The sequence below is a fragment of the Lagenorhynchus albirostris genome, chromosome 9, assembly GCF_949774975.1.
Source record: "Lagenorhynchus albirostris chromosome 9, mLagAlb1.1, whole genome shotgun sequence".
NCBI classification, from domain to species: Eukaryota; Metazoa; Chordata; class Mammalia; order Artiodactyla; family Delphinidae; genus Lagenorhynchus; species Lagenorhynchus albirostris.
Window position 1 is genome coordinate 88327468 of NC_083103.1, and position 26255 is coordinate 88353722.

At 40.7% G+C, this 26255-nt stretch overlaps 1 protein-coding gene across 2 annotated transcripts in view; it reads right to left on the minus strand.

Moving 5' to 3' along the window:
* ALG9 (ALG9 alpha-1,2-mannosyltransferase) overlaps nt 1–26255 on the minus strand; it is a 95722-nt gene that overhangs the window by 3560 nt on the left and 65907 nt on the right. The window contains exons 14-15 of one of the 2 annotated variants that reach the window (XM_060160372.1): nt 21485–21615; nt 220–338 (exon numbers count right to left, since the gene is read on the minus strand). In XM_060160372.1, coding sequence (XP_060016355.1) covers nt 220–338; nt 21485–21615 — 250 coding nt within the window. Of the gene's footprint in view, nt 1–59; nt 339–21484; nt 21616–26255 lie in introns of those variants that run through there. The other variant, XM_060160373.1, reaches the window with a different exon arrangement.

Consider the following 26255-nt stretch of genomic DNA (forward strand, 5'->3'; position numbering starts at 1 on the left):
TTCTCCACCTAGCTGCACAAAGTGTACATGCAGAACAGAGACACACATTAAGAAGTGAATGTGATTGACTCTGACAAGCCCAAAGAGCCCAGATTCCAGTATTCTTGTCAGATGGCTTTTATTACAAATGTTACAAACGATGACTTGGAGGGAGTCCTGTCAGTGGAATTACCAGTTAACAGGATGGTTGTCCTTTGGGGCCACAGGCATGGTGCTAACCTCCACTTTTCTTCCTGATTTGCTTTCCTTTCCGGGGTTTGAGGATGGTGTAGTTTGCATACACTGTATACTGATCTGACAGGAAGGGAACATAGAATGCCCGCAACAACTTTGAAGATCTGAAAAACAAGAGAAAAAAGAAAAGACAGAATTTTATCATTTGAGAGAATTTACTAATGTATTGAAAATGATTAAAGGAAATAAACAAAGTGCTATGGTGAGGATATTTTATACAAGCAGCACAGAAAAGTCTGTTATTTAGCTACTAGATCTTGATAAAAGACTTACTCAAGACCAAGTACCTTCTTACCTGCACCCAAATGATAGCCTCTCTATTAAGCCACAGGATATCCTTCAGAATAGCTCTAGGTCTGCACTTTGCATTAGAATTTGCCATAGAAAAATTCCAATTCAATCAAAGGACTGCTATTACAGAAATAAATTCTTAATACCTCAAAGGTTTCTGTACCTAAGAAACTAATGTAGAGATGCCAAAATGCTCAAATGATCCTGACTCTGGCTCTAAGTTTTCCTGGAGAGCTGGAGAAAACTGTGTTCTGGGCTTCCTGTGCGTACTGTTCTGGCAATTCTTAAGTCAAAGAGAGAATCTTTTTACTTTTTACTAAAATATAGATAGGAACACCTAAAAACCTGAATTTCTCACAAGTTTCTAAAGAATCTGAAAAATACCTCACATTTATTGAATACCTAGTATTGAACAGGCACTGGTGCTTATACTTTTAAGGATATTATTTAATCCATCTGATAACACTATGAGGAAAGTGATATTATCCTTATTTTATAGATAGGAAAATGAGACTTACATAGATTAAGTAACTTGACCAGGGTTACACAGTAAGTGATAAAGCCCTCAATCCAGATTTGATTCCAGGTTCTGCACTCTTACCACTCTGGTTTATCCTGCATCCCAGGAACAGGCTAACAGGATTCATCACTTACTAGAAAAAGCGGCAGTGATAGTTTTAAATTCTATACAAAGTATTACTTCTTGACTATGGTTTCTGAGTCTAAAAACCAAAAGTAGGCCCTGAAACTGCCAACCTAAATGAGGTAGCTGAAGGGTGTTCCACTGCCAGTCCTTTTCCAGACTCTCAACTTGTAAATGTCATGTCAACGTGGCATTTGTACTGGCAGCCTACCCCTGAGTTTGGCAGACTCCTGCAATGCCTGCACACAATGATATCGTGCTTGGCATACATACCTCTTAGAGATTCTCCCCAACTGGCGATGCTGGCAGTGCTCTGTGCTCTACAGAGATGCACTTCACTTCAACAGCTAACAGCTCAAGGGCTTTGATAGAGAAAAGAGGCTTAGAAGAGAGACACACGAGATAAAGCAGGGCTCCTGCAAACAAAATGAACAGGAGGAGGAAGCACCTACCTCAGTCAAAAAGAAGTTAATTTATTCTTTCTGTCCGTGCTGTACAGATAAGGGGAAGGTCAGAACAGAAAGTTGTAAGCTGGAGCAAACTCCTGCAGGCTTCAGTGTAGTAAAGAAAGGCTAAACCGAATTAAACGTTATTTCCATTCCAGTTGACTCCACACTAAAAGCTTCACTAATACAGTCAGTATATATTTCCGGTCAACTCAGTCCTTGGTATAACATTAGGTCCATTGGGCCCAATTTTACTTTCTTTTTGGAACTATTCCTTACTATTTGGAAGGATTGTTATTTCATAATTTTATTCTTCTTAGAGTCTTCCAAACAACAAAGGGAAATTATACTTACTATCAAAAATAGAGTAAAACTCATTCTATCTTGTAACTACCATATGGGTCCAGCACAAGCTTTTATAAATTTAAGCTATATTATTGAATCTTAGTGGTCTTTTTTTTTCCCTACATCTTGGATTATTTACAACTGTGCTTTAAAAAAAAGACAAATGATAAGAGAAAGGAAGAGTGATGAAATCCCCAAAAAGGATGATGCAAAAGTGATTCAATTATATTATCCTTCAATTTTCTCACTGCACTGTCCAAAGTATGCATCATCTTTCAATAAGGTGCAAAAGACTTGAGACACTATCTTTGTAGTCTGCACTTAGCTTTAATTGAGCACTGCTGAGAGTTCAGAATTTTAAAATTTTCTGTCCATAATGCCAATGAGAAGAAAACTGACAGAGGAAGACATTTCACAATTAGACAAATCAGAAGATGAATGCAAAGAGACAAATAGCAGCAATTAAGACTCTAATGATGATGGTAACATTTATCATAAAGGCAAAATTTCACACTATGAGTCTTTAGATGACCACATACTAGACAAATTTTCTAACTCAAGAAATGATGAGTGAACAGTGTATTTCTAAGAACAAAAAGGAAATAGGTGTTCTCATTCAGTTAGTCATTCAACAGGAAGGACTCTGGAGGGATTCAGAATGAGCCTCCCCAAAGCATACAGCTAGCATGCAGATTATTTTGAGTTGAAGATAAGGCCCAAGATACACAGGAAGAACTTTCTACCTCCCCCTTAACTACCTAAAAGAATCTAGGTAGGGAAGCTGGCTCAGAGAGGGAGGTATTACCAGAGATAATTTTTTATCTGAATGACATATCTGTGTGGCAGGGAAAACATCTGCCCTTCTTACTGTCCTGTGAATGACCCTCCTCCCCTCCAAAGCCCCAGGCCTCTATCCTGTTCCTTAGCTCAGGATGGCATATAAGCCTCAACGGCCTGAAGCTTGTCTTTGGGTCTCTCATTTTTATGGGGCTCCTGTACATATGAAATTAAATTGGCTTTTCTCTTGTAAATCTATCTTACATCAATTTGGTTATTAGGCCAACCAAAAGAACCTAGAAGGGTAGAAGGAAAAGTTTTGCTCCCCTACGACTTCATCATGCAATATTTTGCAACAAGAACTTGGACTATCCTGTTATGCTAAAAGGGCATATGACTACATTCTTTTATCTTTTATGGCGTCTGTGTGCCAAATTCTATTTGATACAGTTCATGAGTGGACAAATGCTGAGGGCAGGTTAATATATGAAAGTGGCTAGAAGGATACAGATAATAAAGAAATAAAAAATCCAAAACATTGATCATTTTGATTGATGTTTATAAATCTAAAGATGAAAGTGTTTAAATTATGGAGCAAAGAAGATAGCTGTCTTCTCTTCAACAAAATTACGAGCCATTTAAGGTTTCAAAAAATTCTTCAAGTTTTGCATTTTGATAATACAAATGCAGGAAGAACCAGAAGTAACAAGCTGGAACCTATTAGAGATGTATCTGAAGTCTGGAGCCAGTATTTTCAAGATGTATATATTCCAGGTTCATGCATGACAGTTGATGAGTAGTTAGTTGAGTTCAGAGGTACCCATTTCAGGTATGTATATTCAAAACCAGGAGAATATGGAATAAAGATTGGGGTTGCTACATTTATATTATTATTAAAATTTCAAATGAAGTTTTTTAACTATCCTTTCATTATTCTTATAAGTTATTTTTAAAATAACTAAAATATATGAAAACAAACAGGGTCTATTGGGCCAAGACAGCAAATGGTGATGATTATTTTTAGGCTGATAGGTCATGCCAAGGAGTTCATTCTAAAAGATCATTTCAGAAAACTATCTTGGGCTATACATGGGACATAATCATCATCAAAAATACTGACCTCCCTAAAATGGAAGAAGGGCCACTATGTTTTACTGTTGAATGCAAAAGGCAAGCTGAAACAAAGGTAAAAAAATAAAAGAGATTGGGACAAAATATTTACCATACATTAACAGAGGAAGAGTACCTAGAATATATAAAGTATTCCTACATTCACTAAGACAAACAACTCAAAAGGAAAAAATGACAAAGGACATAAACAGAGAAAAGAAATGTAAATGGCCAATAACCATATGAAATAATGTCCAATTTTACTAGTAATTGGGGAAATGTAAATCTAGATACAATTTTTCAATAATCAGGTTTGCAAAAGTTTAAAAGTCTGACAGTATCAAACACTGGCGAGAAATTAGGAAATTGATATTGCCAGTAAAAGTGGAAACCTGCAAGAGCCATTTGGAAAGGCAATTTTAACAATACCAATTAAAACAAAAATTATGCAGTCCCTATGATATAGCAGATGATTTTTATTTTGTACTTTGCACCATATTACTTTTTTTAACAACCTACTTTGTTTTCCATTTGTTACATAGAAAATTTCAAATATATACAAAAGTACATGAAATATATTACTTGTAATAATTTTTAAAAACCAGTAGACAAAGTTTTAAATAAAGGAAACCTCAAATCCTTAAAATGAACAAACAAAAAAAACCCCTATGTGCTTACTGTGTGTAGAGCTTTGTGTGCTAGCCCTGAAGCCTCTGTTCTCAAAGAGCTAATAATCTATCGTTGGAAGAAACAGAATATGAACGACATAACCATAATGTAGCATACACTAAATATTAAATAGCTGATACAGAAGTTCAAAGTGATAATACACATATTCAGAAGAGAGAACAAACACTGAGGGTTGCATAGGTGTGGAAGAAGCATTTACTATACATTATTCCATTTTGTCCATCCAACATTCCAAGGTACACTAGGCAAAAAAAAGCAACTTGCCCATCCATAACCAAATCTATAGGCAACTCAGGTTAAATGCTCTGTCCACTCAGCAACAACTGGAGAATGGCTTGAATAAAATCCAAACTCTAATGATCTACAAAGCCGTAGGAGATCTAGCCCTCACTTGCCTGTCTCACCTCACCTTGTGCCATTTTCTTCCTTGCCCACTACACTCTCACCACACCAGCCTCCTTTCAAGTTCCTCAAAATTACAAGTTCTTTCCTACTCTCAATGAGGATTTCAAAGTCCCACTGAATGTGTGGTTTGCAATAACCATCTTGCTAAGGACAAGCATGTGTTTGTCCCAAGAGACTCAAGAAGCACTGGGATTCTCCCATGCTTCCTCAGTGTACAAGCATAAGAAATTCGGCATCAAATTCTAGATAATTCTAGATAATGTGTTCAGGAAGCAAGGAGGCATTTCTAATTAAGCCTGAACACAAAACTATATAAGAGGTGGGAACTAAATGTAAGGAGAAGTTAAGTAAAATTTATCATCAGTGCTTCGTACTGGAAAAATCCTTACTAGAAGATGAACCTTCTTTTCTCTTGCAGATTTTGCTTATGATTTTTAATAGCATTGTCTGTCTTTAACACCTAAAGCCGCTAATTTCTTCCAGTGGATGAAGTGAGTAAACAATCAACACATGCACTTCTGAGCTGGAAAGGGAAGATTCTGTGATTTTTTTTTTAAAAACCAAAAGACGAAGTTGACATGAATCCTTCATTTCTAATACTATAGCTGCTGTTCTAGATTAATTTCTTTCCCATCAGTAGCTTTAATATGTTAAGCATGACTAAGGCCTTTCAAACTGTTATATTGTATGATTGCTGGAAGAAGGGAAATCAAATTGGTTATTTGCCTTTGTGAAAGAAAAGAGCATTGGAATAACATGCATGTGCACACATTCAGACACGTGGAAACAAAGATCAGACTGAATCACAAATTAGAACAAAACTAATGCCGATCAAAACTCATACAACATCCGTAATAATGTGAAATGCCGAAGTATTGCCCTAGGGAAGCACAGGTAGCATAATTGAGGGAGACGCAAAATATGTGCCTCTATCGTGGACATTGAAGTACTTCCCCTCCCAGTGAGAAAGTCACTCAGGCAATTCAAGGATGAAACAGACGTGAACAAAGCAATTGCCTGAATAGCATAATTAGCTGATAGCTCAGAATGTTTTCTAATTCAATTACCAGCCCTACTTATCAGGGCTGGGGAGCACTCTGCTGTGGAGATTTCAATCTGCTCTTGCTGACGTCAGTGGAAGACTGGCTGCTGGTCCCTGATGTCACCAGTTCAACAGACACAATGGAAATGCTGGGTCAATTTTTCGTTTTAAAAAGAAAACGTCCTAGGTACTCAGGTTTTCTTTTATTTTTATCTATCTATCTCTCCATCCATCCATCCATCCATCCATCCAAACATTACTATCCATGTAAACCTGTAGTCTGAGCTCACTGCCAGTTCTCTTTCTTTTTAAAGCTAGTTCCCTCTCTTTTTGTCTTTGTCTCTTGTTCTCTCTTGCACTTAGTTCACAGTTCAGTGACAGACTTCCACAACCCTCAGAACAGAACTGGCCTTTCAGAGAAATCATCAGTTCTGAAGAGAATCTCAGAATTCCCTCAAGACTTAATCTTAGTCACAGTCAGTCTTTAGTCTCATATCAAGCCGTTTAAGAACTGCTCAAAAAGCTGATATGCAGCAAAAATGTGGCTGGTCTTTAATATTCTCTAATAGGAAATGGGGTGAGAGACATTACTCTCATGGTAAGTAAGCCAGACGTGACATTTATCACTTCTCCAAAATAAAGAAATGGACACAGGAGTTACATGCTATATGTTAATTCTCCCCTAGAATATCAGTCCCTTGAAGACAGAACTTTACCTGTCTAACGGCTGTACTCCAGCGTTTAGAACAGTGCCACAGAAAGTGCTCAATAAATATCCTGTGAATGAATGAATGACTACACCCTGACTCTTAAATCAGAGCATCTAGTTTATCTCGCTCGCTTCTGGCAATATTCATCATCTACAAGGAAAGTGAAATATCAAAAATATGAAGCTCTTCTTTCTCGTCTCTTCTCAACCAATTCAGTCCTAAAGTCATCAGATGGGGCAGAGCAAAGTAGGAGTCTTCAGTGTGCGTGTGGGGAGGGGGAAGCTGCAGTGGCCATTGGGATCTTAGAGCACAAGTGAGATGCGGAGGGCATCTATATCACAGCAAAGAGAATATATATATATATATTTTTTGCGGTACGCAGGCCTCTCACTGCCGCGGCCTCTCCCGTTGCAGAGCACAGGCTCCGGATGCACAGGCCCAGCAGCCATGGCTCACGGGCCCAGCCACTCCGCGGCATGTGGGATCCTCCCGGACCGGGGCACGAACCCGTGTCCCCTGCATCGGCAGGCGGACTCTCAACCACTGCGCCACCAGGGAAGCCCGAGAATATATTTTTTCCCCAAAAAAGTTTTAATCTTTTTTTTGGTGGGGAGGGAGGCTTCACACATCAAGGGTTTAAAAAACAAAATCTGGTAAAAGTAGATGAGAAACACCTGTAGGACACACCTGTACAACACAAATGGCCTAAATGTCAGTAAAATAGGAGCCAGGGGAACCGACAGTGACTGAAGGAACAGGAAGAGGAGAGACAAGAGACAAAACCACAGAGAATACTGAAGACTCTGACAAAGTGGAAAAAAACATTCAAATCCACTTTAAAGCATTGTGCTGGCCGTACAAATCATTTCTGCAGACCTGCATTTCTCAGTCTTTGCTAGGGCTTCATGGAGCTGATCAGATTACTCTCACACTCCATGCTTCGTATCATCTTCTGGTTCCTATTTCCTTTATTGTCTCGTTTTCCTCCCCTCCAGCCTCTCACTTTATGACCCAGCAACACAGAACTACTTGCACCCTCCCATTTCTTACCTAGCAAAGAGAACATTAATGCAAAAGGTCAAGAAACCTCTCCAGGGACTTCCCTGGTGGCACAGTGGTTGAGAATCCGCCTGCCAATGCAGGGGACACGGGTTCGAGCCCTGGTCCGGGAAGATCCCACATGCCGCAGAGCAACTAAGCCCGAGTGCCACAACTACTGAGCCTGTGCTCTAGAGCCCACGCACCACAACTACTGAGCCTGTGCGCCACAACTACTGAAGCCCGTGTGCCCTAGAGCCCATCTGCCACAACTAAGCCCACACGCTGCAAATACTGAAGCTTGTGCACCGTAGGGCCCACGTGCTGCAACTACTGAAGCCCAGGTGCCTAGAGCCTGTGCTCCGCAACAAGAGGAGCCACCGCAATGAGAAGCCCACGCACAGCAATGAAGACTGAACGTGGCAGAAAGGAAGGAAGGAAGGAAGGGAGGGAGGGAGGGGGGAGAAAGAGAGAGGAAGGAAGGAAGGAAGGAAGGGAGGGAGGGAGGGAGGGGAGGGGAGGAGAGGGGAGGGGAGGGGAGGGAGGGAGGGAGGGAGGGAGGGAGGGAGGAGGAAGGAAGGAAGGAAGGAAGGAAGGAAGGAAGCTCTCCAGGTTTCAGTTTCCACAAAATTTACTAAATCATCATTACCCATGTGACCAGAATGACACTGTTTTCAGTGGGCATGTCCACAGACCCTGAGCATTCAATGAATACATTCACAGTTTGGACTGTTTGATCCACAACTCCAGAGATCCACACTGTGGATGACTTGGAAGTTTGCTGAGGAACAAACGAATCACATCACCGCAAGACTGGTGTACAGAGTGAATCATTTCACTGCTTCGTGGCCTTGGCCAATCATCTGACATAACAGCATAAGCTCTTGACCAGTCACCTTTCACCAATATTCAGAATGGGGGAATTGAGAAAGAATTGGTATTAAGCAAGCAGTCATTGTCTGACCTTCAGTCCCACCAAGGTTGATGGAGAAATGCTCTTGACCAGCCTTTTTCCATCTGATAGCTACTTAGATGTGAAGGTATTACATGCTCCATCCACCATTCCTGTGGAGAAGACACTAAACAGTGTTCAAGAAAGTTTCTGTCCCTACTCTTTGGACCCTAATTTGAGCTACTTCTCTGTGACAGACAGTAAGTAGCACTGGAGGTCACAACAGGTAGATGATTCCGGCAAGTTTTAGAGAGAGGAGATAATGAGTATACTTTAAAATAACTCAACAATCTTTTCTTTTTTAGTTTAAAAAAACAATTTGTTATTTCTCCCAAATCTGTGGCTGACTGATGGGTTTTCTGTTTCACTGGGCTTTGGCTGGAATGTTCATGGCCAGCCATGGGCTGCAAGTTCAGCTAGATCTACAGGCCTTCAGTCCTCCTTTATGTGGGCTCCTCTCTCCATCCAGCCTTTGGATTTCCTTAAGGGGTGGTACCTGGGTCCAAAGAAGGAGCATTCCAGGAGACAGGAAATAGAAGCCAATCAGCTACTCCACAATCTTTATTTTATCAAATAAGAGCATGAGAAACTTCTGAAGAAATTCTTATTTCACCTTTTTTTTCCTTCTTGCTTTGACATAAATCCAGTTTTAAGAGCATGAAATACATCAAATAATTGATAAATATTTTCTGAGACCCTAATATGTGCTAGGAGTTGTGAGATTCAACAAGAGACGTTGTTCTAACTCACGAGAAACCAGCTGCTTGGTCTAAGCTAGCTAAACGTGGTGGCAGTTCTAAGACACTGTATACTCTTCAAGCCTGAGAGGCTCTATAGCATGGACTTGGAGAACAGACAGTCTCTTTCTGGAGAACTAACTTGACAACAATGGAAAGCAGACTCTCTGAGCTTCAGAACAACAAAATGATAATGATTAAGCAGTTGAAGAATACAATGAGCAAAACACCAGTGTGTTCTGAAGCCAAATCTAGCCTGAGGTAGTCGTCCTGCCAGACAAAGGGTCTCAGGAGAGCATCTGGGGAGAAGAAAAAAAGGACAGCCCCCAAACTGGTAAAGAAACAGAAAGTATAAGAGAATAATAAGGTGACAAAGAATTACAAAAGTACAGAAACTCTGATCGCTTCTTCCTTACAGTTTCTCAGCACTCTTGGCAGAGGTGAAGGAGCTGAGGGCACCACTGTGGTTGACGCGCAGGGAAAAGACAAGAGCACTTCAATCGCTGCTTGGGAGGGAGAACTAATTCCACCCAAAGGATCTGAATGCCATCGGAAGCATGTCAAACTGTTGGCCTAAAGCCAAATTCTGCCAGGGAGTGTAGTCTCCCTTTCTACCTGGATAGCAAGAAGCTGCAGATGGAAACAGCCTGCTGGACTATTTTGGGCACCATAGGTCTCTTCTGCAAGAAATCTCCTTCAAAACAAATTCTTTTTCAACAATTATCTAATTTGGATGAAGAACTGCATCAAGAGCTGTGATGTTTTTAAAGCATGTCCATAAATTCTTACACCCTCCCCATCAATACAGGAAGTGTAATTCCTTTCCCCCTTGAACATGGGCTATTGGAATGCCTTGCTTTCAATGAACAGAATGATGTGGGAGTGATACTGTGTGAATTCCAAGGCTAGGTCATAAAAAACTATACAGCTCTTGAGATCCTAGCTCCTGAGAGCCAGCCACCACCCTGAGAGGAAGCACAGGCCACATGGAGAAGCCACTTGTAGGTGTTTTGGCCAACAGCCCCAGCTGAGAGCTAACCAATAGCCAGCATCAACGGCTAGACATGTGGGAAAGCCTTTGAGATGCCTCCAGTCCCCACCACCATCTGATGGCCAATGTATAAGAATCCGGAGTAGCTGAAGAACTGCCTAGCTGAGCCTAGTCAGTCCACAGACCCATGAGAGAAAACAATAATAAATAACTGTTGTCCTTTTATACCATTAAGTTCGGGATGACTTGTTACACAGCAGTAACTGGAACAAGAGTTTCCAATTAATTTTCACTTTACAGTGGTTTTCCAGTGGTCTTCTTATCTTCCAGAAATAAACTGTCCTGCTTATGCTGGGGTTAGGGCTGGGGACACAATGGCTGCCATGAACTAGACTACGACCCAGAACCAAAATGGATACAGGTGCCATGTACTCTTTAGGCCTCACAGCTGCTGGATTGATTCACTTCTTCTTGGCTGTTAAAAAGAGAGTAATAGTCTCAGTAAGAAAAACCTACATGAGAATCCTGTGCTGGGCAGTGAATGAACACAAGCTGCAGATGCTATCACCACAATCCCCACCTGGCTCTATAGAAATCCTCTGACTAGAAAAGGCCCCTCTCCTACCACACTAGCTGAAGATGTGAAGTTCTAACTCTTTGCTTGCATCTACCTGTAATCATAAACTTGGCAGGGCTTTGAAATCCTGTCCTATTTAAGTCTCCCCAAATTATCTCACATCCTTAGTCAGGCAAAGCCTAAAATCCAGCTGGATGAGGCTAATATGCTCCAAAATGGGGAAGAAGAAAATATCACAATCCAAAAACCAAAGGCGAAAGCAAAGCAAGCAAAACAAAAGGGACCTATAATGAAGGAGGAAAGAGTGGGTGGCGAGTGGCTGTGCGAAGCACTGGCAGGGCCTCCCAATTTGTTTCTAAAGCTACAAACAGGCTCTGTTGCTCAGGAGGCCAACTCCAACATCCTGGAGAGGCATTTCCCACCAGACTCCCTCAGCCAAATATTCTCACCACACTTAGAAAGGAACCCACCGTTGAGCTGGCAAGTTATTGCAACAGTCTCCCTTCACTCCTCTCTGGGGAATCTCAAAGTAAGCATTACATCCACCCACTTGTCCAGCTATTTTACACAAGTAGCCATTATACCATACTTCAAAGAAAGAAAAAAAAATCCTCTCATTTTAGAAACTTTGTTGTATGAGATGTCCACAGAGTAACGAATGTGTCTGGTTTAAAAGTGGTATTTCACCCAGTTTAGCCCCCATATCTTGGAAGTTTGATAAACCTTTCTAATATTAGCCAGACACAGACATAGCAAACTTAGGGAGAGGAAGCTGCAGCTCTGGTACCAGCTACGTGCAAGGGGAGACAAGAAGACGGTTATCAAGATCTTATGCCTGGATCTTCTCTCAAACTAATGGGATCTGGGGTCTCCAGTCCTTTGATAAAGCAGAGAAGAAGCCTAACAGGAAAAGAATGGATGGGCATCTGGCTGCTATTCTCCCAGACGGGCTAACAACATTCAGCCCTATTTGTGAGTCCTTCTCCAATAGTCCAACGGTAAGGGCCTTGCTTATCTCCAACAAGTTCAACAGAAAACACACCTCTTCACATATTCATAGGTATACAGAATTCCTAAATTTGCACCAGTCACAATATTGTCCTACTAAGTTTAGGTTGCTTCCCCCTGGGGTTGAGTCTCCATTGGCATACACTCAGAGTACAATTTTTTTATGTGCTGGTACTGTCTTCAAACTAGACTCATTGCTTCCCTTTCAGAGAGCTAAGACCCAATCCACGCTACAGCACCAATAAAGGTCCACAGATTATCAAATAAGTAAGCTATGGGCAAATCCACATGGTGAATATGGACTGTGGGGCAAAGGAACTACATCTATGTGCTCCATTCTCCCATCCTGCTTTTTGGAATAAGTTCTTGTATCCTGGCCACATTACAACAGGATGACCACCTATCTCAATTCGCCCAGGGCAGGGCCCCTTTCACTTTTGAAAGTGTTCTGATTTGGATGATATATTGCGGATCACTTTAACTAAAAGCAAATTTAAATCAAAGAATTAAATTAAACTTTTCTTTTTTTTTTTTTGGGCCGTGCCTTGTAGCTTGCGGGATCTTAGTTCCCCAACTGGGATCGAACCTGGGCCATGGCAGTGAAAGTGCCGAGTCCTAACCACTGGACCACCAGGGAATTCCCTAAACTTTTCTTTATGGACCCTCAGCCCCCTCATCCAACAGGCTTCTTTTTATTTTTATACCTGTGCTCATGCTTTCTTCTCCTTGAATTATAGACATGATTCTACCCTCTTTATCACTGGTACAAATCCTCTTTTTCCTTTAAGCCTCAGCTCAAGCACCACCTCCTTCAGGAAACCTTCACAGGCTACAGGAGGTTAGTACACTCTTAACCTCCACAGTTCTAGCACACAATCTGGCACCATCTATGGTCTTTCAAGGTGTTTTTGTATATGTAACTACAAAAGCTGTAAATTATTCAAGGGTAAAAATCTGTGTCTAATTGCTTCTTTTATACCCCTTAAATAATCTAGCCCTGTGACAAGGACGTAATAGCTATTCAATAAATATTTTCTGATTTCCAAACCTGCTTAACCAGCTGGCTTCAGGACATAAAAGAAGACTCCAGGGACGTCCTGCTGCTGACTCCTTCTCTCCCAGCACCCTGTACTCTTCTCTTAAAGTACTTAACATGGGTTGTAATTCCAGATTGATCTGTACGGTTATTTGTTTAATGCCAGCCTCCCCGTTATACTGTAGGGTCCAAGAGGACAGGGAATTTGTGTGTTCTGTTCACCACCATATACTTAAGCTCCATCACAGTTCCTGACAGTGTTCAAAAAATATCTGCTGATTAGATGGATGTCATTTAGATAGACAGACAGATAGATGGATAAAGGAAGAAAGAAAAAATGAACTCAAAGTGAACTCTAAAGAAAGCAGATTTAAATTTTAGGGACTTACACAGATGTAGAAAACAAACTTATGGTTACCAAGGGAGAAAGGGGGTAGTGGAGAGATGGATTGGGAGATTTAGGATTGACATATATACACTACTATATATAAAATAGATAACTAGTAAGGACCTACTTTACATTCGGTACTGTATATATGTCAATGCTACTCTCACTTCGTCCCAGCTTACGCTTACCCTGCCCCGTGTCCTCAAGTCCATTCTCTATGTCTGCATCTTTATTCCTGTCTGGGCCCTAGGTTCATCAGAACCATTTTTTTTGATTCCATATATATGTGTTAGCGTATGGTATTTGTTTTTTTCTTTCTGACTTACTTCACTCTGTATGACAGACTTGAGGTCCATCCACCTAACTACAAATAAGTGAATTTCGTTTCTTTTTATGGCTGAGTAGTATTCCATTGTATATATGTGCCACATCTTCTTTATCCATTCATCTGTCGATGGACACTTAGGGTTGCTCCCATGTCCTGGCTACTGTAAATAGTGCTGCAATGAACAGTGTGGTATATATCTGTTTTTGGATTATGGTTTCCTCAGGGTGCTAGTGGGAAGCAGCTGTATAGCACAGGGAGATGAGCTCGGTGCTTTGTGACCACCTTAGAGGGGTGGGATAGGCAAGGTGGGAGGGAGGCTCAAGAGGGAGGAGATATGGGGAAATATGTATACGTATAGCTGATTCACTTTGTTATACAGTAGAAACTAACACAACATTGTAAAGCAATTATACTCCAATAAAGATGTTTAAAAAAAAAAAAAGAACCTACTGTACAGCACAGGTAACTCTACTCAATACTCTCTGTAATGACCTGTATGGGAATAGAATCTAAAAAAGAGTGGATATAACTGATTCACTTTGCTGTACAGCAGAAAGTAACAAAACATTGTAAATCAACCATACTCCAATAAAAATTAATTTAATTTAATTAACACAATAAAATGAAAAAAAAAACCTGGAAAAAAATTTTAGGGGCTTCAACATTTGAGAAACTAACCTGCTTACATTTCTAAAAAGATCATGTGGTGGTATGTCACAGGCTTATGAAAACCTCCTTTCCTCAGGAAGAGCTAAATAATAAATAGGTAGGCCTGCAGCCACATCTGATCTAGGGTCTAAGACATGAGTGACTATTACATGTGGATAGTACCATTCTCTCTCCTTGTTATATAAATAGCTAAAGTACAAAAACCATTGTTTCAAGAAGACAGAGGAAACATTAACAGCCCCATTCAATAGGCTCAAAGGCATTCCAGGGTCAATCTCCCAAGAGCCTTTCATAAGCACCACCTCAGAGTGGTATCCCTGAGGCCCACAGCCTCTGACAGTACAGTCCAGCTTGACTGGCCCTAAGTCAGCAACAGGAGATGTCACAGTGCTGACAGTTACAAATTGCTGTGGCAGATGGGGCTGTAGGATCCTGCTGTTTTTGCAGTTAGGTCAGTATATACTAGGAAATGCTGAGGAAGAGAAATGTAAAGAAAATCAGCATAACTTTGGAACTTCAGGCAGCCTGCTAATTAACTGGAAGGCCTGACATTTATATAATAGTTTAGAATTTAAAAACACTTTCATATTTCAGCTCTCATTTAATCCTTACAACATTCCCATAAAGTATGTAAAATATTATCTCTGTTTTACTCATATGGAAATTTGGGAATAGAGAAGAGCAACCAGCAAGTAACCAGGATTAAATGCACATGTCTTCTGACCCCATGCTCTTTTCACTATACTTTGCATACCTTCAAGTAACTGTACCTTTGCAGTTCTTAAACCAACTGATGTCTTTCTTTTCTCAGCATTTGGTCATGAAAAGAATTCCAGTTTAGGGGAAATTAGTACAATTTATGGGAAACTGAAAATCTGTGAAGGCATTCCCCAATAGCCTTCTCCTTCCCTCCACCTACAATAGAAGTGTGCTCAGTGGGCAAATGGGAAATGAAGCTGCACCAGGGACCCACAGGAGAACAGGACGTACAAGGAGATAAGCTTAGGGTCTCATCCCTCTAGCAAGTGCTGCTCAACTTGTGAAAGCTTCTCGTTAGGGACCAACCCAGCCACAGAAAGCAAACAATAAAATGATTAGTACTTCACTGCTAACAGAGCAAAGGAAAAAATTTAAAAGCTTGATACAGTTCACTGGGGAAAGTTGCAGGCTTCTGGGATCTAAACTTTGGCCTGATCTTTCTCTGCAAAAATGTGCCTCCTGAGCCCATCCATCCTTTGCAGCTGAGTTCACTCTCTCGTCACCTCTCATCTAGTCAAGCAGAACAGCTGCCCAACTTGGCTGTATGCCTCCAATGTTCTCTCCCTTCATCCACCTCCCATACTTAGCACCAGTGTGACCTTCAGATGTCACCTCCTCTTGGAGTCTTCCTTAGTCCCTCTCACCATAGCCTCCTGGAACTAACCCCTCCCTCTGATGCCCCAACAGCACCTCTCTGAACTACGGTGTACCTCCCCAAGTAAACTATAAACTCCCAGGGCAGCCATCTCGCCTGCACACAGTCTACATAGTCTTACATGTAGAAGATTTTCAACAAACGTTTATCAAACTGAGCCAGTCATGCTCTATTTCTGCCCTTAAAATCTAGCTTGTTAGGGAAGCAGGATGTTCAGTGAGGAGCAGTGAGTAGCACCCCTGGGAAAGGCCCTCATATTTCATGGTCTCCCACTGTGTCCACTGCTCCCTCTGGCTGAGGAGACGGCTGAACACAGAGGGCCCTGGAGGAGTGATGCTCAAGCACATCACTGTGTGACTGTGTGGTCACCTCTGGTCACTCTCTGCTCACCACAAGGCAGATGGGAAGGTGCTCTTCCCTCAAAAGATTTCCAGTTCTCCAGTGAGAAGCATACAAGCAGCAGGCTTCTTTGCCTTGAATGGGCTCTCAGTTCATGTCTACCAGCTGTGGTGCCTCCAAAAGGGGAAATGGGAAGATGAGGAACCTCACTTCAATCCTTCAAAACCAAAAGGAAAACAAATTTGCCTCAAAAATACTCCCTTGCCCCATTTGCTATAAACAGAGTTTATTCTGTGACCAAGGTACTGCTGGTCAGTATTTGTGAACCACTAAGTTTCCCTTTGTTAACAGGAAGGTTGTTTGGGATCTACTGAGCCTCCAGGGCTGGAGATATTTTCAGGCCCAGATCTCACATCATCATAGTTTTCTTAACTCAAAAATGAAGGCACAATAGCGACCTGCCCCCCAAATACTATATCAAACAAGTCAGGCACCAAAGAATATGTGTGATGCAGAGAACTTCATACCTTCACTGCTGCTTGAAAGAGAATTTCAAGCTCTCTCCTACTACTGCCCTGATTCTGACAATTTTTTGAATATCAGGCCATGATCCTACCACCTGTCATGGTCTTCCACTCCCTCAGTGCCCTCCCCGCTCCCTCCCTACCCACTTAAGGCCATGATCAATCACTGACCTTTTCTATTGTTTTCTTTTTGTCTATTTCATTTATCTCTGCTCTTACCTTTATGATTTCTTTCCTTCTACTAACTTTGGGTTTTGTTTGTTCTTCTTTCTCTAGTTGCTTTAGGTTGTAAGGTTTCGTTGTTTGAGATTTTTCTTGTTTCCTGAGGTAAAACTGTATTGCTATAAACTTCCCTCTTAGAACTGCTTTTGCTACATGCCATAGGTTTTTCGATCGTCGTGCTTTCATTTTCATTTGTATCTAGGTTTTTCTTTTCTTTTTTTCTTTTTTGCGGTATGCGGGCCTCTCACTGTTGTGGCCTCTCCCGTTGTGGAGCACAGGTTCCAGACGCACAGGCTCAGTGGTCATGGCTCACGGGCACAGCCGCTCCGCGGCATGTGGGATCTTCCCGGACCGGGGCACGAACCCGTGTCCCCGGCATCGGCAGGCGGACTCTCAACCACTGCACCACCAGGGAAGCCCTATCTAGGTATTTTCTGATTTCCTCTTTGATTTCTTCAGTGATCCACTGGCTGTTGGATTGGCTGTATATTGTTAAGCTTCCAAGTGTTCATGTTTTTTTACAGTTTTTTTCTTGTCATTGATTTCTAATCTCATAGCATTTGGTCAGAAAAGATGCTTGATACGATTTTAATTTTCTTAAATTTACCAAGGCTCGCTTTGTGGCCCAGCATGTGATCAATCCTGGAGAATGTTCCATGTGCACTTGAAAAGAATGTGTATTCTGCTGCTTTTGGATGGATGCTCTAGAAATATCAATTAAATCCATCTGGTCCATTGATGAAAGTAGGGTGTTAAAGTCCCCCACTATTATTGTGTTACTGTTGATTTCTCCCTTTAATGTTGTTAGCATTTGCCTTATATATTGAGGTGCTCCTACATCGGGAGCATATATAGTTACAATTGTTATATCTTCTTTTTGGGCTGATCCCTTGATCATTATGTAGTGTTCCTTTTCTGATATGAATATTGTTACTCCAGCTTTCCTTTGATTTCCATTTTCACGGAATACATTTTTCCATCCTCTCACGTTCAGTATGTGTCCCCTGATTTGAAGTGGGTCTCCAGCTTTGATATGAATATTGTTACTCCAGCTTTCCTTTGATTTCCATTTGCATGGAATACATTTTTCCATCCTCTCACTTTCAGTATGTGTCCCTTGATTTGAAGTGGGTCTCCTGTAGACAGCATAAATACAGGTCTTGTTTTTGTATCAATTCAGCCAGTCTGTGTCTTTTGGTTGGAGCATTTAATCCATTCACGTTTAAGGTAATTATTGATATTATGTTCTTATTGCCATTTTGTTAACTGTTTTGGATTTGTTTTTGTAGGTCTTTGTTTCTTCCCTTCCTCTTTTGTTCTCTTCTCTTCTGATTTTATGATTAACTTTATTGTTGTGTTTAGATTCCTTTTTCTTTTTTGTGTGTGTATCCATTGTACATTTTTGGTTTGTGGTTACCATGAGGTTTTGATATAGCAGTGTAATGTTTTAAGTTGCTGGTCTTTTAATATCAAACGCATTTCCAATACCTTGCATTTGTGCTCTCCTCACAACTGCTGGGTTTGATATATTTGTGTGCAGATGATTTCTTAACTTTACTGTATGTTTGCCTTTACCGGTAAGCTTTTCCATTTGTAATTTTCTTGTTCCTAGTTGTGGCCTTTGTTTTCTGCCTAGAGAAGTTCCTCCAGCATTTGTTGTAAAGCTGGTCTGATGGTGCTGAATTCTCTTAGCTTTTGCTTGTCTATAAACCTTTTGACTTCTCCACTGAATCTGAATGAGAGCCTTGCTGGGAAGAGTATTCTTGATTGTAGGTTCTTCCCTTTCATCACTTTAAACATACCGTGCCACTCCCTTCTGGCCTGCAGAGTTTCTGCTGAGAAATCAGCTGATAACCTTATGGGAGTTCCCTTGTGCGTTATTTGTTGCTTTTAATATTTTTTCTTTGTCTTTAATTTTTGTCAGTTTGATTAATACGTGTCTCAGCGTGTTCCTCCTTATGTTTATTCTGCCTGGGGCTCTCTGCACTTCCTGGACTTGGATGATTGCTTCCCATGTTAAGAAAGTTTTCAGCTATTATCTCTTTAAATATTTTCTCAGACCCTTTCTTTTTCTCTTCTCCTTCTGGGACCCCTATAATGCGAATGCTGGTGCATTTAATGTTGTCCCAGAGGTCTCTTAGGCTGTCTTCGTTTCTTTTCAGTCTTTTTTCTTTATTCTGTTCCATGGCAGTGATTTCCACCATTCTGTCTTCCAGGTCACTTATCCGTTCTTCTGCCTCAGCTACTCTGCCACTGATTCCTTCTAGTGTATTTTTCATGTCAATTATTGTATTGTTCCTCTCTGTTTGTTTGTTCTTTAGTTCTTCTAGGCCTTTGTTAAATATTTCTTATACCTTCTCAATCTGTGCCTCCATTCTTTTCCCAAGATCTTGGATCATCTTTACTATCATTACTCTGAATCCTTTTTCAGGTAGATTGCCTATCTCCACTTTACTTAGTTGTTCTTCTAGGGTTTTATCTTGTTCCTTCATCTGGGACATATTCCTCTGCCATCTCATTTTGTCTAACTTTCTGTGATTGTGGTTTCTGTTCCACAGGCTGCAGCACTGTATTTCTTCTTGCTTCTGCTGGCTGCCCCCTAGTGGATGAGGCTGTCTAAGAGGCTTGTGCAGTCTTCCTGGTGGGAGGGACTGGGTGCATAGTGCTGGGTCTTGTCCCTCTGGTGGGCAGGGCCATATCTGGGAGGTGTGTTTATTATTGGGCAGCTGTTTATTCAGGAAGACTTTAAGGGACTTCCCTGGTGGTCCAGTGGTTAAGACTCCGCTTTCCAATGCAGGGGGTGCAGGTTCAATCCCTGGCCAGGGAGCTAAGATTCCACATGCCTCGGGGGCAAAACACCAAAAAACATAAAGCAGAAGCAATACTGTAACAAATTCAATAAAGACTTTAAAAATGGTCCACATCAAAAAAAAAAAATCTTTAAAAAAAAAAAGACTTTAAGCAGCCTGTCTGCTAATGGGTGAAGCTATGTTCCCACCCTGTTGGTTGTTTGGCCTGAGGCATCCTAGCACTCAGGAGCCTACAGGCTGTTGGATGGGGTCAGGTCTTGGTGAGAAAATGGCAGCCTCCTAGAAGGCCCATGTCAATGAGCACTTGTCAGAGCCACTGCGGCCACTGTCCCTGTCCCCACAGTGAGCCACAGCCGCCCCCTGCCTCTGCAGGTGACCATCCAACCCCAACAGGTAAGCCCAGCCCAGTCTCTTATGAGGTCACCACTTTTTTCCCTGGGTCCTGGTGTGCATGACACCCAGTGTGTGCCCTCCAAGAGTGAAGTTTGTTTCCACCAGTCCTGTGGAATTCCTGTGGTCAAACACCAGTGGCCTTCAAAGTCAGACCTGGGGGCTCCTCCTCCTGTTGCCAGACCCCGAGACTGGGGAGCCCAATGGGGAGCTCAGAACTTTCACTCCTGTGGGAGAACTTCTGTGGTGTAATTATTTTCCAGTTTGTGGGTTGCCCACTCAGCATGTATGGGATTTGATTTTATTGCGACTGCACCCCTCCTACCATCTCGCTGTGGCTTCTTCTGTGTCTTTGGATGTAGGCTATCCTTTTTGGTAGGTTCTAGTGTTTTTTTGTCAGTCGTTGTTCAGCAGTTAGTTGTGATTTTGGTGTTTCCATAAGAAGGCGTAAGCTCACGTCCTTCTACTCCGCCATCTTGCCTCCTTCCTCCCTGCTAGTTTTGCTTTGACCCCTCCAATCTCTCAAGTCCCTATGCCCCCACCATTCCACTAAAATGGCTTTTATCAGCTGCCAAATCCAATGAACAATTGTTATATTAATCAAACGGACTTGATTTATCAGTAGGTTCTAATCACTCCCTCTTCCTGAAAATATTTTCTTCCCTGTTTCTGAGTCCCAAACCTGCCTCTCAAGACCTGGTCCTCTACCTTTTTGTTTCTGCCTGATTTCTTGGATCCTGGCTCTGCCCAGCAGGCCTCCCTGGACCTCCTTAACTTCAACTGTCTGTCTACCTGGACCTCTGCCCACAGACAACCTACACCTTTCTAACTCTCCCCCACTCCTTCACCTGGATATCCTGACTCAACCTCTTATCATGAATTCTGAGGCTTTTCTGAAGAGCCAGCCAAGCCCTGGTCTATTTGGTCTCACTACTTAAGATCTAGTAAGGCCTGGCCCCATCTCTGACTGAGCCTTGAGCCCAAAAATAATGCGGATATGAACTTCTAGCTCCTTAAAGAACACAGTCAATCTTCCTAACAGTATTAGAAAACTCTTGGTTAAGAAAGTTGAAGTTGATTGCCAAAAATAATCAAACACTTATTTGTGTTTTCTTCAGTGGATCTATCTGTTTAGATTCTGTTATTTGAATGATACCAGAATATACTTTGCACTCTGATGCCTAGAAAAGAAGAGCACTCTTTTAGATTTCTCAGGGAACTGGACAAGAATAGAAGATGTTTGGGCCCAAATAAAAATAAAATTAAATGGCTACTAGAGTTAGCCCAGGACTGGAAGTTATTCAATCCCAGATTCCAATTTTTGCCCTTACTAATCCCAGTACATTTCTTAGGACTAAAGCCACATACCTAGATGCATCAAGGAATGGTCTGTAGGCCAAGTTGATCCATTCTTCTCTATTGGATGAATATTTTGGCTCCCGGGGTGTTTCTCTCACGGTGTCCAAATCCACTAAATAATGGCATTTATTGATGTCAATCTGCAACAGAGAAAGGCCAACTCTTCATCAGTAATTGCAAAGGTTCTTTCAGGGTAAGAAACATCAACTATAATCCTAAGAATTCCCACAGGGTTTTAGAAGCACAAACATCTAAGTCCTCAGAAAATGTTACCAGTGCTCTCTTCACTCAGCTAAGAGTGCTGGGTGTGGGGGTGTTATTTAGGCTCCTGAGGGCAGGGGTGAGACATGCACTCACCCAGCCAAAGTTCACTTTGCTGTGCACCTGAAACTAGCACAATATTGTAAATCAATAATAGTCCCAAAAAATACAGTACACAAGTTTCTATGAGATTAAATAAAAACCCAAAGATGGAAATCATTACTGTGATATTGATTTATAATAAAATTTTTTTTTGGTCTTCTTCCAATGTTTCTGGTTCAGAGCACCCCAAACCCTTGTAATTTCCTAAGCCATGAGAGCAATGGGAGCATCTTTTGTTATAATATTCAGTCTCTTGTCCTCAGTTCCTGAAATCCCTTCAAAGCCATAATGGTGAAAGGGGTGTCTTGTTATTCATAACAAGCCCCTTTCAACCGCAACTGAGCTTATGTTAATGAGGTGACTTTTGAAAATCCTGTAAAGATGGGAGGAAGTGCTGGTCACCAGTTGAACTAACCATGTGAAAAGAAGGTTGGACCTTTCAGCCACTGGGGGAGGGGGAGGGGCTGGAGATTGGCCAATGATTTAATCAATCATGCCTGTGTAATGAAGCCTCCATAAAACCCTAAAAGGACAAGTTCGGAAAGCTTCCAGGTTGGTGAACACGTGGAGATTCGGGAAGAGTGCTGCACCTGGAAAGGGCATGAAGATCCCCACTCTTCCCCTATACCTTGCCCTATTCATCTCTTCCATCTGGCTGTTCCTGAATTATACCCTTTTATAATAAACCAATAATCTAGTAAGTAAAATATTTCTCTGTTTTTGCCACTCTAGCAAATTAATCAAACACAAGGAGAGGGTCATGGGAACCTCTGCTTTATATTCAGTCAGAAGTATAGGGAACAACCTGGACTTACAACCAGCACCTAAAGTTCAAGGAGGGGGTCACGGCTCCAATCTGTAGCCAGGCAGTCAGAAACAGGTAACAACCTGGGCTTAAGATTGGCGTCTGAAGTAGGCAGGAGAAGGGGGCAGTCTTGCAGGACTGAGCCCTCAATCTGTGGAATCTGATGGTATCTCTGAGTAGACAGTGTAAGAATTGTGTTGAGTTGTAAGACACCCAGATGGTGTCTGAGAATTGCTGTTACTGTGGAGAACCCCCCAACACTCAATATTAGAAAGTGGATCCCAGAACCCTCTTAATTACTAATGTAGTCAGCTAAAGAAAAGTAAATCTCAAAGGAAAGTTGCATTTTTTACATGCAACTATGTTACACATATTATTTTTTAAATCATTATATAAAGGCCTATAGGGGATTATTAATTCCTATTTTATAAATGAGGAAGCCAAGACTCAGAGACAAATTATATAACTTCATTTTTTTCAAGATCTATATTAAGCCCCTACAATGTACGAGGCATTAGTAAGTTAAAGCTAATGATACAGAATTAAATAAATAGCATGCAGTTCTTGCCCTAAAAGGATTTATAATCCTAACCCAAATCACATGAGTTTATAGTAGAGCCATATTTGGACTCAGGTCAGTGTGACTTCCAAAGTCATACATCAAGACTGCCAAAAATGACCGAATCAGAGGGGAAGTACCCTCAGGAGCTCATTTAAATGTTTCTTAAAAATTAAAACCAAAAATGATTTGTCCTAGAAATCCAGGTTTCAGCCAAGATAAAAATCATTTGAAATATGAATAGAAACATAGAAAATCTCATGTTTAACAGTGAAGGGTTGAAAGCTTTTCCTTTGGAATCAGGAAAAAGTCAAGGCTGCTTATTATCATTACTCTATTCAACACTGTACTAGAGGTTCTAGTCAGCAGGGTAAGATACAAGGAAGAAACAAATGGCAGAAGAAATGAAAAGAAACAAACAAAAGTCCTTCATTCATCACAATGACTGATATATATAAAATCCAAAAGAATCAACATAAATTTTTGGGATTAAGAGAGTTTATCAAACTTTAAACTATTTATAGAATGTAAAATTAACATCATATGTTCCTATATAACAGTGGTAAACAACATATTAAATTACATTTTAAAAAATTATGTATTTTCAAATTACATTATAAAAATATCATTTAAAAGGATTTGAAAACATGTGTCTTGGAATAAATCTAACAAAATATGGGCAAGTCCTCTGTAAAGAATTATAGAATTTTATTGACTAGTCTATCAACTGATGAATTTATAATATGGTATATTCATATAATCAAAATGTGGTATATACATGCAATGGAATATTATTCAGTCTTAAAAAGGGTAGATACTACAACAAAGATGAGCCTTGAAAACATTGTGCTGAGTGAAAGAAATGAGACACAAAAGACCATATTTTGTGTGACTCCACTTAACATGAAATGTCCAGTAGAGGCAAATCCATGAAGACAGAAGGCAGATTAGTGGTTGCTAAGGATTGGAGGAGTGACAACTTAATGCACATGGGGTTTTTTTTTTGCGGGGGGGAGATGATGAAATGCTCTGAAATTAGATAGTGCTGGTGGTCGTATAACATTATGAATGTACTGAAAGCCACTGAAAAAGTTATGGAGGTAGAGAGTGGTGATGGTTGCACAACAGTGTGACTATTCTTAACGCAACTGAAGTGTATACCTAAAAATGATTAAAATGGTAAATTTGATGATAAAATATTGTTGAAATATGAACTTTACCTCAAAAAATTTTTTGATAAACAATAAAGTAGACCTTATTACATGGAGAGATAAACCTTATTTCTAGATTTAAGACTCACTATTATAAAGATGTAAATTCTAAATAGATAGATTAAATGCAATCTCAATAAAAATGCCAACAGACTTTTTTGATGAAACTTGACAAGCTGAGTCTAAAATGTATATGGAAATGCAAAAGGACAAGGATAGCCAAGGCACTCTTAGAAAAGAACAAGGTGGGGACTTATTTACTATAAAGTTATAGTAATTAAGACAATGAGGTATTAGTGCAGGAATATAACAGACCACTGAATAGAACAGAGCCTGGAACAGATACAGGCACATATGGACCCTGATCTATGACAGAAGTGACACCTCAGAGCAGTGGTGAGAGTATCTCTCTTCACTAATTGGTGCTGGGACAACTGGATATCCATTGGGGGAAAAATGAAATTGGACCTCTGTACACAGTGAATAAACAACAAGGTCCTACTGTATAGCACAAAGAACTATATTCAATATCCCATGGTAAACCATAGTGGAAAAGAATATAAAAAAGAATATGTGTGTATATATCTATATCTATATATAACTGAATCACTTTGCTGTATAGCAGAAATTAATACAACGTTGTAAATCAACTATACATCAATAAAAAAATTGATAATGTAAAAAAAATCAACTTCAGATGGATTACAGAACTAAATGTGAAAAACAAAGCTCTTGGAAGATAATATGGCAGACTATCGTCAAAATCTTACGTATGGCAAAAGTCATTTTAGACAAACACAAAAAGTATTAACTATAAAAAAAAGATGAATAAATTTGGCTACCTTAAAATTGGGAATATCCGTTCATCAAAGACACGAATAAGAGAGCAAAGAGATGAGACACAGAATGGAAGAAGATACATGTGACACATTAACAATCAAGTATTCATATCTAGAATACATAAAGAACACCTGCTGATCAGTAAGACAAAAATGGACCATTCAACAGAAAAATAGGCAAATGACTTGAATAGGTACTTCATAAGAAGAAATCTAAACAGCCAAAAACAAATGAAACAGTACTCAACCTCATGAGTAACCAAGGAAATGCAAATCAAAATTACAACGAAAAATTACAATACCAAATGTAGGCCAGAATGTGGAACAATTCTTATACGTTGCTGGAGATTAAGTTGGTACAAGATTTTAGAAAACTATTTGGCAGAATCTACCAAAATTGAACATACGCAATTCTTATGAGCCAACAATTCTACTCCTAGGTATTACAATGAACCATATGGAATCATTAATATGTGACTGATCCACAAAAATGATACTTTCAGGGACTTCCCTGGCAGTCCAGTGGTTAGGACTCTGCGCTTCCACTGCAGGGAGGCACAGGTTCGATCCCTGGGCAGGGAACTAAGAATTTGCAAGCTGCACGACACAGGAAAAAAAAAAGGTAATTTCACATGGTTCAAGGTAATGTATATCCAACGGGAATTCATGAACCAAAAGACAAGTTCAAGAATGTTCAAAGTGGGGACTTCCCTGGTGTCGCAGTGGTTAACAATCCGCCTGCCAATGCAGAGGACATGGGTTTGATCCCTGGTCTGAGAAGATCCCACATGCCATGGAGCAGCTAAGCCCGTGAGCCACAACTACTAAGCCTACACTCCAGAGCCCGCGAGCCACAACTGCTGAGCCCACGTGCCACAGCTACTGAAGCCTGCACACTTAGAGCCCATGCTCCTCAACAAGAGACGTCAACGCAATGAGAAGCCTGCACACCACAACGAAGAGTAGCCCCTGCTCACCACAACTAGAAAAAGCCCACATGCAG